This window comes from Dipodomys merriami, unplaced genomic scaffold, assembly GCF_024711535.1.
Source record: "Dipodomys merriami isolate MVZ:Mamm:240054 unplaced genomic scaffold, mDipMer1.0.p SCAF_31, whole genome shotgun sequence".
Lineage (NCBI taxonomy): Eukaryota > Metazoa > Chordata > Mammalia > Rodentia > Heteromyidae > Dipodomys > Dipodomys merriami.
In genome coordinates this window covers 5,102,797-5,119,125 of record NW_027204604.1, presented here as the reverse complement: position 1 = coordinate 5,119,125, position 16,329 = coordinate 5,102,797, and the positions used below count along the sequence as shown (strand labels likewise).

At 41.8% G+C, this 16,329-nt stretch overlaps 1 protein-coding gene across 1 annotated transcript; it reads right to left on the bottom strand.

Annotated features, from left to right (window-relative positions):
* Positions 1-4,095: 4,095 nt before the first annotated feature.
* On the bottom strand, positions 4,096-11,766 carry Spata45 (spermatogenesis associated 45). Its single transcript, XM_070041438.1, has 3 exons — positions 11,720-11,766; positions 8,801-9,113; positions 4,096-4,142 (listed from the first exon to the last, which is right to left on the bottom strand). Exons 2-3 carry the CDS (start codon positions 9,075-9,077, stop codon positions 4,096-4,098), a joined length of 324 nt encoding a protein of 107 aa, XP_069897539.1. The 5' UTR covers positions 9,078-9,113; positions 11,720-11,766.
* Positions 11,767-16,329: the final 4,563 nt, after the last annotated feature.

Here is a 16,329-nt window from a genome sequence, read left to right as displayed (position 1 = left end):
TGTGACTTTCTTTGTATGTAGCAATATTTTATGTTTTTACATTTAAAACATCTTATGTGAAAATAGAGTTCTACAACTAGGTGCTGGTGGCTCATGCCTTAATCCTAGCTACTGAAGAAGCATAGATTTAAGGATCAAGATAGAAAACTCCATCAGCTTTTTATATCCGATTAACCATTAAAAAGCTGGAAGTGGAGCTGTGACTCAAGTTGTAAGAACACTAGCTTTGCTTGAAAATGCCAAGCAAGAGAAAGAGGACCTGAGTTCAAGCCCCAGTACTGGGGAAAAAAATCTATCTACAGATAGATGATGATAATGGTTGCCCAACAATGTGAATGTACTTAATGCCATGACTCCATACTATTGACTTTGGGCAGTCTAGAGAGTTTAGCTTGGGAAGGCTATAATGTTGCCTGCATGGTCTAGCCCCAGTGGTTAGGCTGATGGAATTTTCATGGGTCTAGTTCAGTGTCAGGAATGTGTATTTTCAACCCTCCTGCAGAGGGTTCCATTTTTCTAAAAATGGAAAGTGAAACTGTCAATCTTATTCCCTAGATTTTTTTATAACGATGACAGATTTTCAGTTAGAAGCCAGAAATGTAAAGAAAACAGCTGGATTTTGGGCTGGTGTGTGCAGGTACAACAGCCCCCATTTCCCAAGGCAGTGAATCTCAGGGACTAGCCTTGTACCTGAAATTATTGTTTATTTTTAATTTTTAACATTATTAGTAGTTGTACAAAGAGTTTCCAATTCCATAACTCAGGATTTATTAGTACAATGTATCTTGATTAGTACAATGTATCTTCTATCATTCTCCCTCATTTTCCCTCTCCTTACCCTTGTTACATAGTTCAAATTTCACCATGTCCAAATGTAACACACCCTCTTTCATTCCTGCTTTTCATATTTCTTTTGTGACTTCTTTCCATTTTGTGGAGTTTTTTGTCACTTAATTTCTTGATTTTAAATGTCAGGAAGTGGGAGAAGCACATTGAATTTGTATGAATTGCTTAGCTTCAACGCTAGAGATGGTCTTCAGCCATTAGCCCTGAGGGTAATTATGTCTTACAATTCATAAGTAGCCACAATTCATTATCTACTTTATAGTCTTTTCATTTAAAAAGATTTCTTAGTAGAGACTCAGGACAAAATATACCCCTTGGAATCAGATAAATGATCAAGTATCTCTAAAAGTATTATATAAGCCAGGTGCCGGTGGCTCACGCCTGTAATCCTAACTATTCAGGAGGCTGAAAGATTGAGGTTCAAAGCCAGCCCAGGAAGGAAAGTGAGACCCTTATCTACAATTAACCACCAGAAAAATAGAAGTGGTGCTGGGGCTCAAGTGGTAGAGCATTGACCTTGCGCTGAAGAGCTCAGGGAAAGTGCCCGGGCCCAGAGTTCAAGCCCCACAACAAACCAAAACCACCACAACAAAAAGCTATTATATAAAACAAATCTCAGGGCCAGTCATGGTGATGCATACCTATAATCCTGGCTACATAGGAAACAAAGTTATGAGGTGCACAGTCTGAGGTTAGTTTTGGCAAAAGCTCTGCAGAGGAGCCTTTAATCAACTCCAGTGCCTAAGGCCCCACAGAAATTAATTCAGAATCTCTGCAATCAGGGCATGGAGGGAGATATTTCTAAAAGCTCACTAAGTATTTCTAAGGGGTAGGAAGAGTTGAAAACCATAGAGTAGAAAATGTAGGAACTCATTCAGGAAAGGTGTTTCTAAATTGTAGTGCTTTCCAAACCTAAATGTATATAAGGTCACTGTGATCTTGTTAAAGACAGATTCTACTCTACTAGGCCTTGGGGTGAATTCTGTGCTCTGTGTTTCCAACAACTCCCAGATGCTGCTGATACTGTTGGTCCATGGACCACACTTGGAAGTAACAAGGCAAGAACTGGGACTTCAATGGGTATGGTTTTTTTTTTTCATGCTCACTAATAAGTATTTTCATGGCAGAGTTCAATCTGCTTTAGCTGTGGTCAGTGTAGATTCTAAGGAGGTAAATTCTAGTAGACACTCAGAGGGAGGGAGGGAGTCAGATCTGAGATGAATGGGAAGAAGCCTCCCAGGCAGCACAGGACCCTCCTGTAGGTATCCATCCATCCACCCATCCATCCCACATGCCCAATGCCTTTATAGAACTAGTTGTGGTTCTGTGAATTTGCCTTATTCTCTTACCTTTCTTTCATCTAACTTCAACTTATGAAAGATTTCACTTAAATACCACCTCCTGGATTTCTTCCTTTACATTACCATTTTTACCTATTTCTTCCTTACTTTCCTCTACACCTCTGTATACCCTACAGTATCCCTAAGATGAGGATCCTATGGCAGGAAAGACATAATTTTTTTAGAAACAGCATTTCATGGGGCTGGAAAGATGGCTCCGTGGTAGAGTGCTTGCCTTGCATGCATGAGGCCCTGGGTTTGATTCCTCAGCACCACATAAGCAGAAAAAACCAGAAGTGGCACTGTGGCTCAAGTGGGAGAGTGCTAGCCTTGAGCTAAAGAGCTGAGGGACAATGTCCAGGCCCAGAGTTCAGGCCCCACGACTGGCAAAAAAAAAAAAAAGGAAGAAAAAAAAAAAGAAACAGCATTTCATTATGTTGTTCCAGACTTGTTTGCTAGAGCACAGGACAGGCTTGCTTAAGTTCCTGATAATAACCGTCTCCTTTGGGCAAAGGTTGGGTTGCTTATGATTAGGGACCCTCAGTTACGAGGTGTATCCTGTATGTGTGGCTTTACCCCTCAGCTCTGCATGGCCCAAAGGGTCTTGAAGCAGTGGGAAAGGTCATAAGAGTCAGTCCAACCATGAGGCTTGTGCTATGGTATATGGTGCAGTTGTTTGGCTCTCTGTTAGTGCCCGTGAAACTATGGCAGGCCAACACCTCATAGTCCCTGAAACTAGATATTTGCCTATTTGCCATTTGGAAAGTGAAAACTTATTTAAGTCTGGGCTGGGTATTTTTTATTTCTCATAGTCTTTTTTTAATACAAGACTCACTATGTAGTTCACACTGGCCTTGATCTGATCTTGGGATCCTGAGTGCTGCTGAGATTTATAGGTGCAGTGTCCCTCTTACCCTTGGATCTTCTCCACACTGTGCTATCCTAGCTGAGGCAAGGGTGGAAGCCAATTGACTTCTCCTGATCTGTTTCTGAATCAGAATGCTTTGACTTTCTATGCATCTGAGCTTTCTATGGAGACAGAGTAACCATGTAAAAGGTGATTAATGTTTGATTAATGTGAAGACAAATGCCAAGACGCAGCTGGGTTCCAGGCCCAGCAGTGCTCTGCTTGCCATATGGAATAGGCTTATTAATTACAAAAAGAACACAAGCTGAGTGGAAATTTGAAATGCTGCTCTCCAAGAAGCAATGAGACAAAGCCAAATAGGATGGTTCTAACAGTGCTCATTTGGGGGATGAGCAATGAAATATAACAAAATCCTTTAGCTATCAGCACCTTATTAAATCTCTCCAAGATGTGCAGTAGTCCTCAAAACCATAGCTGACAAAGTAATTTAAGTAATTAAATGATACTTAATTACAAGCAAGTGTTAACTTTGAGCAAGTAAAAACCTTCTACCTGACCAGTGGGATGGATCAACATACTACTATATAGAAATAAATATAAACTAATATTTAAATATTTTAGTAAGTAGTACATCACTATATACTTTATTTCATCTTTGAAAAGCTCTTTAATAATTCAGGTGTTTTGAACAAATATCTAATTCTAAATACTACATTTGTGTGAGTTCATATGCAGTATGCTTTATGTGACTCAAATTTTTGTGGTGATTAGTTAATCATTTTGCTTGTTTTTTTTTTTCCTGGTCCTGGGGCCTAAGCTTTTTTACTCAAGGTTAGTGCTCTACCACTTGAGTCACACTTCTACTTCTGGCTTTTTGGTGATTAATTTTGGAGGTAAGAGTCCCACGGACTTTCTTGCCCAGGAAGTTGTGGCTTTTCACTTCAAACCACAATCCTCAGTTCTCAGCCTCTTGAGTGCTAGCTTCTTTTATAATTAGTATTTCTAAATAATTCAGACAGACCTTGAAGACCCAAAGAGATTTTATTCATATATCTCTGAAGATGCTCTTTCTCCAAATATGGCATTATCTGAAAAAGAGAAAGTATTTAGATAACATATTTCATAGCTTTCAAAATAACCTGGAGGGCAGAGAGGGTGGATATATTTTTGTTTGTTTCTTTGTTTTATAGTCCTGGGGATCGAACCTGGGTTCTCACAGGTGCTCAGCAAGTACTGTGCCACTGAGTTGTACTGTACCTGCAGTCCCTGAATAGTGGTTTAGAGAGAGAAAAACTAAAGCTTAAAAAAACTAGATGGGCAAGGAATGTGACTTAGTGATAGAGTGCTTGTGATTCCTCAGTGCCACATACAGAAGTGGTGCTGTGGCTCAAGTGGTAGCGCATTAACCTTGAGCAAAAGAAGCTCAGGGACAACACCCAGGCCCTGAATTCAAGCCCAAAGGACTGACAAAAAAATACTAGATGACTATATAAGATAACTTAATGGCAGAGACAGACTTGAACCTGTCTTCTGTTTTTAAGGCTTTACATTTAATCACACTGTTCTCCTTTCGGCCTCTGTATCTCCAAGTAGAAGACTAACAAGAGATCTTCCAGCTCTCTAGCTAAAAAAAATTCCTTCCCTAGTCTTCACGTCATTATTGACAGGAGGAACCTCAGATCCTCAAGTGCTTATAGCAAAATCCTAACTCTCCTCTCCACTCCAAGACTTACAGAGTTTGTAACTGGAATGGTTCCATAGGCCATGCATTAAAGGTTTGATCCACATGGTGGCACTACTGGAGGTAGTAGAACCTATAAGAGGTGGAGCTTAGTAGGAGGCCTTTAGGTCAGGGAGGCCTGCACTCCAAGGGGACTGTGGGACCTCTGTCCCCTCGTCAATGTCTGTTGCTCCTTAGGCATAATTTCAACAGTTTTGCTCTGCCATGCATTCCCCCATTACTGTCATCTTGCAATTGAGCTGCCTGACCATGGAATCTGAACCTCTAAAACTGTGAGTCAAATAAACCATTTCTCTTTATATATATTGATTATCTCAGGTGTTTATTATTGTAATGGATGATCTCTATACTGATTATCTCAAGTATTTGTTATAGTAATAGATCATCTAACCCACTGGGTTAGACCATCATAAGGCTAGACTAATTTCATTCTATGCAAAGCACCCTCCACTAACCCCATTACTTATGTTTCTCCATAGCATGTAACAAGTTATCACTATCTGATTTGGGTATCTATTTTTTTTCTTTGTTTATCTGGCTCTACCCAATAAAATCTATACATCTTGAGGCAGGAATTTTGTTCATTGTTATACTAAGCATACAGAATAATGCCTGACATAAAGTATGCACTCATAAGTAATTTTGCATTACTGAATAAAGATTTCTGAGTTGGATGCTGGTGTCTCACACCTGTAATCCTACTCAGGAGGCTGATATCTGATGCTCGTTGTTCAAAGGCAGCCTGGGAAGGAAGGTCTGTAAGATACTTACCTCCAATTAACCACCAAAAACTGGAAGTGGTGATGTGGCCCAAAGTGCTAGAGTGCTAGCCTTGAGTGAAAAAGCTTAGGGACAATGCCCAGGTCCTTAGTTCAAGCCCTAGTACCAGCACACACACACACACACACACACACACACACACACACACACACACACACACACACACACACACACACACACACAATACTAAAGCTTTCTGTCTCATACAAGTATCCAAAGAAAGAATAGACTGTGTCTAATTTTTAGTTTATATATTCAGAAAAAAATACCTCTCTACTTCTAAAGATTATTCCATAGCAACTATCTAAGATTGTGGGAAGTTCTAAGTTTGTGAGCCATTGCCCAATGTCATGACTACTCAAAAAAGATCCATCACCACTTCTATAAAAACTATCCTGGGGCCTTATATTTATCCAATCAGCTAACATTTTCTGAGTACCTAATGTGCCAGTGCTTTTAGGGTCTGAGGATTAAGCAATCAATACAATCCCTGCTTTCAGGGAACTTAACCTTTGTAAGGGAATGAAAAAAAAAAGTGGAGTAGAGCACAGCATGTTATAACGTGATATGGTTAGGATGGTTTCTGATAAATTGGCTTTGAGCAAAGGTAGAGGGGGGTGGGGAGGCAGAGACAGAGTGGAGACCTAGGCAAAGTGGACAGTGTGTGCCTACGTTTGGATGTGGGAACCAGCTTGGCGGGTTTAGAGGAGGAAGAACGCAAAGCCATAGTGGCTGTCTGGAGTGAGGTCATGGTGAGCAGAGGAGATAAGGGGGATGTGATAAGCTGGGGCTTTATTTGGAAGGCCTGAAGCACAGCGTGTAGAGTGTGATTCTGAGTAATTGCCCTAATGTGCATCTGTTAAAGGACACTTGGGCAGTTGTATGAAGAGGTACACAAGAGAGCCTGCAAGAGTGGAAGCTGGGCAGTCAGGAGGCCCTGCTGACCTTGGGGAGAACCATAATTATGGGCTGGACCAGGGTGGTGGCAGTGACTGTAGACAGGGCTGATGTTGGAGGATAGGTTGATGGGACTTGCCAACAGATTGGATGTGGATGTGAGGGAGGAGGGTCTGAGGGGTCTCCCAGGTCTTTGGCCATTTCTGAGTTGGTGGTAGTGATGGTGGTGGTGGTTTGTGTGTGTGTGTGTGTGTGTGTGTGTGTGTGTGTGTGTGTGTGTGTGTATGTGTGTGTGTGTATGCCAGTGGAGGGGAGGGATTATGTGCTAGCACTGGTGAATTGGAGTAGTCCTCAACGAAAAATAGCAGTCTGGTACATGTAATCTGTTATGCATGGCTGGAAGTCAGAAGAGAGATCAGGGCTAAAATTAGCCATGTGGGTGTCATCAGAACAGAGAAGGTATTTTAAGTCCTCCAACAGATTAAGTCCTGTAAGCTGTCTACATAAGACTCACCTAGAGGAGTGTAAATGTTATTCAATGTTAAAAAAACAAAAGAGGGCCATCTTCTATAAAGATGACTTTATTTTATAGTGGATGATGTTTATCATATGAAATCATACATATTTGTCAAAGCTTACCAACTAAGTTTATGAAATTTTAAAGGCAATAAACTGTCTTCTTGTTTTATAGTATCTCTATAGCTCAGCTGCGATCCTAGAGCGCACACTCATCTATTCTCTCTCAGTCCATAGGAATGGGCTTCAGGTTTGGGTTTGAGATGGGGTAAGTTCTCTTTGTGGGTAAGTTGCCCACTTGACTGCTGTTTAGTAAATTTTTCTAGTACAGATTTTTTAAAACAATTAAGCTAATGACCAGATAAGTAACAAAGGTATTATTTTTGGCCTTACCATCTATTCAGAATAAAGTAGGCACTCAACAACAACAACAAAAATCCAGGCACTGATGGCTCAGACTGTAATCCTAGCTACTCAGGAGGCTAAGATCTGAGGCTCCTGGTTCAAAGCCAGTCCAGGCAGGAAAGTCTGTGAGACTCTCTCATCTCCAGTAAACCACCAGAAAACTGGAAGTGGCTCTGTGGCTCAAAGTGATAGATGGTTAGGCTTGAGCAAAAGAGTTCAGGGACAGTACCCAGACCCTGAGGTCAAGCCCCAACCCCCTCCCCCCCACACACAAAAGCTAGGTATCTGTGGCTTATGCCTGTAGTCCTAGATTCTCAGGAGGCTGAGATCTGAGGATCAGGATGTGCAGGAAAGTCTATGAGAATCATCTCTGATTAACCAACACAAAGCTGAAAGTAGAGTTGTGGTTCAGGTAGAACACTAGCCTTGAGCAAAAAAGCTCAAGAACAGTGGCCCTAAGTTGAAGCCCCAATACTGGCACATACTCTCTCTCTCTCTCTCTCTCTCTCTCTCTCTCTCTCTCTCTCTCTCTCTCTCTCTCTCTCTCTCTCTCTCTCTCTCTCTCTCTCTCTCTCTCTCTCTCTCACACACACACACACACACATACACACATACCCACATAAGCTAAGATGTATTTCTTTTCAAACAACACAAATGTGATTATTACATATTGAACTTAAAATACAATGGAGCATGTTGGCTTTCCATGTCAGATTGTATAACCTCCCTACACCATTTACTAAGGGCATTGGGCAAATGCAAAGTCACACCACAAGAAAGAAGTCGAATCTCCAATGTAGGCTTTTCTTTTGCTTCTAAACTAAATCATGTATTGATTATATTGAATATAAGCGCTTGCATTTATTGAATAAATGCAAAAATGTTATCAGTTGTCTGCTCTGGTTTCACTTTCTTAGCCAAGAAACAAGTTTTTACTTGTTGTTTCTTAATATTTAAAATAGCTGGTCTTTATCTGTTCCTCTCCTCCTCTTGCAAAATAATATCACCACCCCATATCATTCCCCTCTACCCAAATATATTTTGGCTATTACTTCTTAGGGCATTTTATGATATAGGTCACTAAAGTTTTGTAACATATGATAATTATGTGTAACAACTTTTCTCAAAGTGTGAATTCACTCTAGTTGGCTGAGAATACAGAAATCCAGCAACCGGTCAGGCTCCTGTTGAATGAATCAGCTTGTAACTGAGGCCTGGGATCCTGTAGGCACAAGAAAAAGAGAATCTGCTCTGTTTCAATAAATATAGGGTATATACTTGACACTTTTTCCTTCAGCCAGATGGCCTTTATCCTAGTCCAGTAATCTTCAGCTCCAAAAAGTCTCCCCACATTTTCTTGTAATTCTCTCCTACAGATTGGACAGGAATTCACACCTAACAGCTTACTTTTTGGTGGAAAGTGCCTTCTCTCCTTGTGAAAAGGTAGCGTCTTGTTGATCCAGGAGCTCCTCCCACTCTCAGGAATGAATTCTTCCTTTTGGGTTTGGGTTTGACACTGGTAGGCATTGCAGAAATGCCTCTTTTGAATGCGCAGCAGGCTGACTTTATTGCTTCTTTCCACCTGACAGTTAGACTCACGCCTTTCATTTAGCTCTTCCAGCAGTTGTTTTCTGCTTATTTTAAGGTTTTTAATCCCCTGGCTGATTTTGTTCTCAGATGCCATTATGCTAACTATGAATGACCAAGTGATTCTTGCTACCTTGAAGAGAAAAAAAATTTAAACTCATATCAGTTGCCTCCTTAAATGCTACTGCACTTACCAGATCTTCTTTCTCTTTCCACAAAGTAAACCTGTGCCACGATTGCCCCATCATCACACTTCACCCAGGTTTTGTTTTGTGTTGTTTTGGTTTTGGTTGTAGGGCTTGAACTCAGGCCTGGGCGCCATCCCTGAGCCTCTTTGTGCTCAAGGCTATCTCTACCACTTGAGCCACAGTGAAAGTCATTAAATTAACTATGATAGGACATAAATCTTAAGTGTGTGTTTTTTAAAAACTTAAGAGTCATGTTCTGGTGACTTATGACTGTACTCCTGGCTACTCAGGAGGTTGAGATCCTAGGATCGTGGTTTAAAGCCAGCTAGGAAGAAAAGTTGGTAAGACTCTTATATCCAATTAACCAGCAAAAACTCAGGTGTGGAACACTTAGCCTTGAGTGCAAAAGCTAAGAGACAGTGCATAGGCCCTGAGCTCAAGCCTCAATACCAGCAAAAAACAAAAACAAAAACTAGAGCAAGTATGACCAAGTGGTAGAGTACTTGCCTGGCTAATATAGAGCCTCAAGTTCAAAATCCTAATCATCATCATCATCATCATCCAGATGGGCTCACTTCTATAATCCTAACTACTCAGGAGGCTGAGATCTGAGGATCACAGTTTGAAGCCAGCCCAGGCAGGAAAGTTTGTGAGACACTTATCTGCAATAAATTACTCAGAAAAAGTGGGATGTGGTGCTGTGGCTCAACTGGTAGAATGCCAGCCTTGAGCAGAAAGAGGCTTGAGTACAGTGCTCAAGCCCCAAGTTCAAGCCCCAGGACTAGGGAGAAGAAGTTCACTGAGGCTCACCCCTGTTATTTTAGCACTTAGAAGGCAGAGGCAGGAGAACTGTGAGGCTAGCCTGCTCTCCATAGGGTCTCACTGGCTAGCCTAGAAGTCCTTTTGGAACCTGGTCAAGGGATTGTGGGTTTGAGGCTAGCCTGAGCCACATAGCAAGTTCCAGCCCATCCTAGACTACATACATAGCCAGTTTCATCCAGTCTAAGCTCAAGAAACTAAAACCAAAGTGAAGCAAAACAAAACACAGTTGGGACTTTCAAAAGGATGACAACAGAGCACTAAGCCAAGTGAGGCCCTTCTGAGCATGGAGCCCTGGTGTGGCTGCACAGGTTGCCAGCCTGTCCAGCTGGCCCTCTGTATGACTGCTATGGGAAAGGTCAATCTCCAGAGCTAATTCTGCTAGTTTTACAGTCTCTTAGATGGAGAGAAGTTAGCTGCCTACCTCAAGTTTTTGAAGAGTGATCTGAAAGGCTAGGCCATAGTTCAATTGATAGAGGGTCTGCATAGCAAGTATGGGGAAAGAAAAGAAAGGGAGGAAGGAAAAAAGGAGAGAGGGAGGGAGGAGAGAGGAGGGAAGGAAGGAAGGAAGGACATGAAGGAAGGATAGAGGAAGAGAAAAGGAAAAAGGAGGAAGGAAGGGACTGAGACAGAGAAAGGAGGGAGGGAGGGAAGGAGAAGAAAGAAGAAGAAAAATAATTTGAAAATATTAAGCATGTACACCTTAATTATTAGTGGTTATCATGTTAGCAAGTTTGCCTATTCACTGAAATTATTTGCTACCTACAGTTCACATTCATGACACTTTCATAAGCATTAGAAGAACTGTATAGAGCACCAAAAACCTGGAGCCTCGATACCCACATTCCTAGCTGAAGCCTACTCTGTTTTGTTTCAGCTCTCATACTTAAAACCAGCATCTCCTTGTGGTTCAGTCTATTTAGTATCCTATTACCCACATGTTTGTGTCTTTGTTACTTCTGTTCTTTAAGATGGCCCGAGTATACAACTGGAATGCTATCAAGTGTTCCTAAGTACAAGAAGACTCTGCTGGGCCCTGTGTAGGCGTGAGTTACAGAATAGTTGGCCATGTGTTTAATTACTCAATTGCCAATGAACCATATATGTGTGTGTGTGTGTGTGTGTGTATGACATATATATATGTGTATTTATATATATATGTGTGTATATATATGTATATATATATATGAAAGAGAGAGAGACAGAGACAGAGAGAGTCTTTAAACATAGCTGGTCACAGTGGTGTGCACCTCCAGTCCCAGTCCCAGCTACCCAAGAGGCTGGGACAGGAGGATTCCTTGAGTTCAGGAGGAATTGAAGATCAACCTGGGCAACACAGCTAGATCTCATTTAACAAAAAAAAAAAAAGAGGGGCTGGGAAGGTGGCTCAGTGGTAGACCACTTGCCTTGCATGCCCGAGGCCCTGGGTTCGATTCCTTAGCACCACATAAGAAAAAAGCCGGAAGTGGCACTGTGGCTCAAGTGGAAGAGTGCTAGCCTTGAGCTGAAGAGCTGAGGGACAACGCCCAGGCCCAGAGTTCAGGCCCCACGACCGGACCAAAAAAAAAAAAAAAATAATAAGGTTGTATATTGATAGATTGAGAAAAATTTTTGTGGTCAGAGACAGGAGCTTAATCTCCCTAGATTAGCATTTGCCAATTCAATAATGAGAATTGACTAGAGACAGAGAAAATGTACTATTTCTACCTACCAGCACATTATTATAAATTACCTCCAATGTACAGTACTTCAAATCCACGGGAATAAGCCCTCTGAAAGGTTACCCTAGAGATGGAATGTTCTGTTTGGGGCCATCCCAGCTCTGTTCTACCTATAGAATACTGAGTAAGAGAAGACTATTATTTACCAATCATGTGTCCTTGGAGTCAATCCTCCAGTATCAGCTTTAAGTATACAATGGAAATATTGGTCCTTACCTCACTGAGTGGTATGTTTGTTGTGGAGGAGATAAAGGGGAAAGAGCTGGGTTAAAATGAAGTGTACATCATGCCTGTGCATCTGTGCATCATGCCACCATCAATTTCTCACATATATTCACATTTCTTGAGCACCTATCAGTACCATGAGGGTCACTGGGAACAAACTTGCCCTCATGGAATGAAATCCTAATCTAAGAGTTTGCGTCAAATTCTCAGTAAGTTGTAGCTTTTTTTGGCCAGTCCTGGGGCTTGAACTCAGGGCATGGGCACTGACCCTGAGCCTCTTTTGCTCAAGGCTAGTGCTCTACCACTTGAGCCACAGCGCCACTTTCACTTTTTTTTTTTCCAGAGCAGTGTTCTGGAGAGCACAGTTACAATGCCAGGAGAGGTCTTGAGAGAGCCATAGGTCTCTTGGGCTCCAGTCATGGAGAAAGACCAGAGAGGTAGGAACTGAGTTGGCTTGGACCATAAAGAAGAGGATTAGGTTAAGTTGAGAGAAGACAGGGGAGCATTTCCTCCCAGAGCATTCAAGGAAGATTACATGATAAGCATTGGCCTGGAGGAGTAAAGTGGGCCAAAGTAGTATAATTTCATCACCACTCTTCCTCTTCAGCAGTGGTGCTATTATGTCTACAGTATACTCTAGGCCACATCTAGCTCTTCACTCATCTCACCAAGGGATCAGGTGTATAGGCAACCTCATTCAACAGGTTGGGAGATCAAGCTAGTTAATAAATACTTGTTACTATACCAGCGATAGTCACTCATGCACTGAAAAGTTTGACTCATGGTTTCAGAGACTGTAGTCTATGATCACATGTCCCTGTGTTTGGAATTTGTGGTGAGGCAGAACCTTGTGGAGAGCACAAGATAGAACAAAACTCACCTCATAGCAGCTGGGAAGCAAAGAAACAGAGGAAAGGGCTGGGGGTCCCCAATATCCCCTTCAAGTACGTACCAATGGCGTAACTTCCTTCCCCTAAGCCCCACCTCTTACAGGTTTCACCACCTGCTAACACCACCATCAACTGGGGACCAGCTTTTAACACATGAACCTTTGGGGGACATTTAAGATCCAAACCAGAGTCACACACTGGTGGTTCATGTCTATAATCCTAGCTATTCAGGAAGTTGAGATCTAAGGATCATGGTTTGAAGCCAACCTGGGCAGTAATGTGAGACTTATCTCCAATTAACCACCAAAAGGTCAGAGATAGAGGTGTGCCTCTTGAGTACAAAAAGCCCATGGAGACTGGGAAGCCCCGGTTCAAGTCCCAGTGACTGACTGAATCTCTGTCTTTCTGTCTCTCTGTCTCTCTGTCTCTCTCTGTCTCTGTCTCTGTCTCTCTCTATCTCTCTCACACACACAAATTGTGGAAAGATGAGCTCTAGATTTAACATGCAACTCAATGCTCTAAAAACTAGTAGAATATTTACTCTCACCCATCCATTTAGTTTCATTGTGCTGATGATCTCAATATCATGGACTGAGAGGAAGAAAAAAAAACATGCAAAAGGGGAAATTATGGGACTTTTTTTTCTAAGAATGCAATACAGCATGTAAATAAAATGTGTCAATGGTGGAAGAGATAGAAAAATGAGGATTCTGATATCCAGATTTCTCCCCCACTCCTCCATTTTCAACTTGTTTTATCTGCAAGGCAGCTGCTGCTGCTCAGGAAGACAGACATGGTGATATCAGTGCAGAGGGAAGCCAAGCTGCCCAAATCCGCCTACCTCCCTACAAAGCAGGGTGGACCCGATGTGCGGGAACACTTTTCTAGTTTACACCTTTCTCTCTGAAGCCCTTGGACTTGGACTTGAGGAGACCTTTGCTCAGGAGCTGCCACATCACTCCAAATGGTATCTTGAACTTTGGCTCCTTGATGCTGTTCAGATCTCCTATCATTGATCTGGTTGTGGAGGTATACGTCTATAATCCAGCTACATAGGAGTGCAGAAGCAGGAGGATCATGGGCAGAGTTAGGAGACCCTATATCAAAAAACACCATATAAATAAAAGGGATATGGGTGTGGCTTAAGTGGCAGAGTGCTTGCCTAGCTTGTGCAAGGCCTTGGGTACAATCTCCCATACCACAACATGATTTTTTAAAAGTCTCATTTCAAGCTGGGTACTGGTGGCTTCATGCCTACAGGAGGTTGAGATCTAAGGATCATGGTTCCAAGACAGCTGGGCAGGAAAATCTGTGAAACTCTTATCTCAAGTAACTACCAAAAAGCTAGAAATAGTGCTGTGGCTTGAAGTGGTAGAGCGTAGCCTTGAGCACAAAAATTCAGGGACAGCACCCAGGCTCTGAGTTCAAGCCCCAGAATTCACTTACACACACACACACACACACACACACACACACACACACACACACACACACACACACACACACACACACACACACACACATCTTATTTCATGAATTGTTACTATTCAAATCTCTCAAACTTGGCCCTCCACACTCATAATGTAACTCTGTGTCATCTTGAGTCCTAGGCAAGTGATGCTTCTGGCAATGTCCTTTCAGAGGGAGTAGAGCTCATGTTATACATCCCAACATATAAAGTATGACTCAGACCTACACTGGTTAACTATCACTAAAGTCTTGAGAGAGAGGATTCAAGGTTAAGGAATTAGAATGACACTCCAGAGATACTGCTGAGTTTAGTCTCAGAATGTACTCTGTTCTTTGCTTTATGGTACTTTATGGTACTTTGTCTAATTCTGTTTGGGTTTTAAATTACATTTCTATTATCTTTAAATGGTTGTGCAAAGGAGTTCCCATTCAACAAATCAATGAATCTTGATTGAAATCACCTTGTCATTGCTCTCTCCATCCCTCCAAACCCATCCTCTCTCCCCCATTTTCCTAGTTTGATAAGATATGCCTTGAATATTATGACTGCATTCTCTGCCCCTGATTTTTGTCTAGTTCTTTGATTAGGAACATCTTATTTTACTCTTCATAAATAATACCAATGAAGTCAGAAGAAATCTTAGATCTCATGTATCTCAATTTTCCATGGATTTTTGGAAATTCTATTCATAACATACCTGTTCTGACAGGTTTTTTAAAAAAATGTTTGTGGAGGTGACATTTATGATCAGCTACCCAGATACATTAAATGGGGGTCCATTCGATCTTTAATCACCTTTCATGACAAGAAAAGTACTTCCGTAGACTCAAGGTAATCAGGATGACATTGCCCTTTAGAAGAGATTTCCCTGAGGACACACTCTAGGAATGGGCCCTACTATCATAAATTGAGTTTGAACTCAATTGGACTAAACTACTGCAAGATAAGCAAGTAAGATGGGGTTGAACCTAAGTTCATATAAGTAGAATGAGATATGACTCTGACAAATATGCAAATGGATAATAATAGTGATCAGTAAGATTTATTAAGTATTGGTATAGATAGGAGGCCAAGCCCTCTTTGTTTTATGTTTACTAGTTATTATTTTCACAATAATCTCATGATTATTGACTTCATTTTATAGTTAAGCACGTGTGGCCGCACATATGCATGCAGTAACTAGCCCAATGCCTACAGCTAGAAAGTAAAAGAGCTAAAATTTGAGCCCAGGCTATTTGGCTTCAGAACCTGCCAGACTTCACTAACTGTAATTGAGAATGTCTATCAGGTGCCTACCCAATGTTGTTCAGTCTTTTTTTCTTTCTTTCTTTTCTTCTTTTGGTAGTGTTAGGATCCTTCCTGGCCATCCCAGGGGATCACACGGAGGCAGGCACAGGAGAAAGATTATTACAAGGTTTGTTAGAGGGGCCATGTCTTCCCCCCTCTCTCCCCTACCCTCCTTGAAGAAGGAGCAGTAATGGTGTCTGCCTCTACCCAGGTGGGTAGGTCTGGGGCCAGTGGAAGTCTCCAGTTGACTGTACTAACAGGATGCCCTTGACTTGTTCCCAGGTGGTGTCCTGGCTGGGGGCTGTTATCCTGTTAAAAGAAACTTTTGGAAATGTCAGGCAAAAGGCTGACAAGGTGACAGGATGACATGACACAGGAGAACACACATTTGGTCACAAGCCAGAAGAGTTCTATTTGGAGCATAAGCCCAGTTGTAACCTATTACAGGGAAGGAGGAATGACTGGACTGGGGGCAGGAAAGGAGTGTCTAGGGTTTTTGGCAACTGGGTAGAGGGAGCATAGTGGACTGGTTGAGGAGTAACCCGTCAGAGGCTACTACAAATACAATAGTAGGTAACAAAGGCAAGAATGTTAGTTTCTATCCAGTTAGAAGGTAGACAGATATGGACATTAGGTGGGCAAGCACCTATTTCTCTTGATCTCCCATGAAGGAGAAAAGACCACAACATCCCTCAACTTTTTATATTCCTTCAGGGTTCCAAATGATGGGTATATGCTTTGTTTTCAT

Excerpts from the sequence above, each read along its gene's own strand:
- Spata45 (XM_070041438.1), bottom strand. The coding sequence starts at position 9,077 with ATGGCATCTGAGAACAAAATCAGCCAGGGGATTAAAAACCTTAAAATA. Across the intron at positions 4,143-8,800 it reads AAGGCACTTTCCACCAAAAA|ATAATGCCATATTTGGAGAA; the intron begins GTAAGCTGTTAG and ends TCTCTTTTTCAG.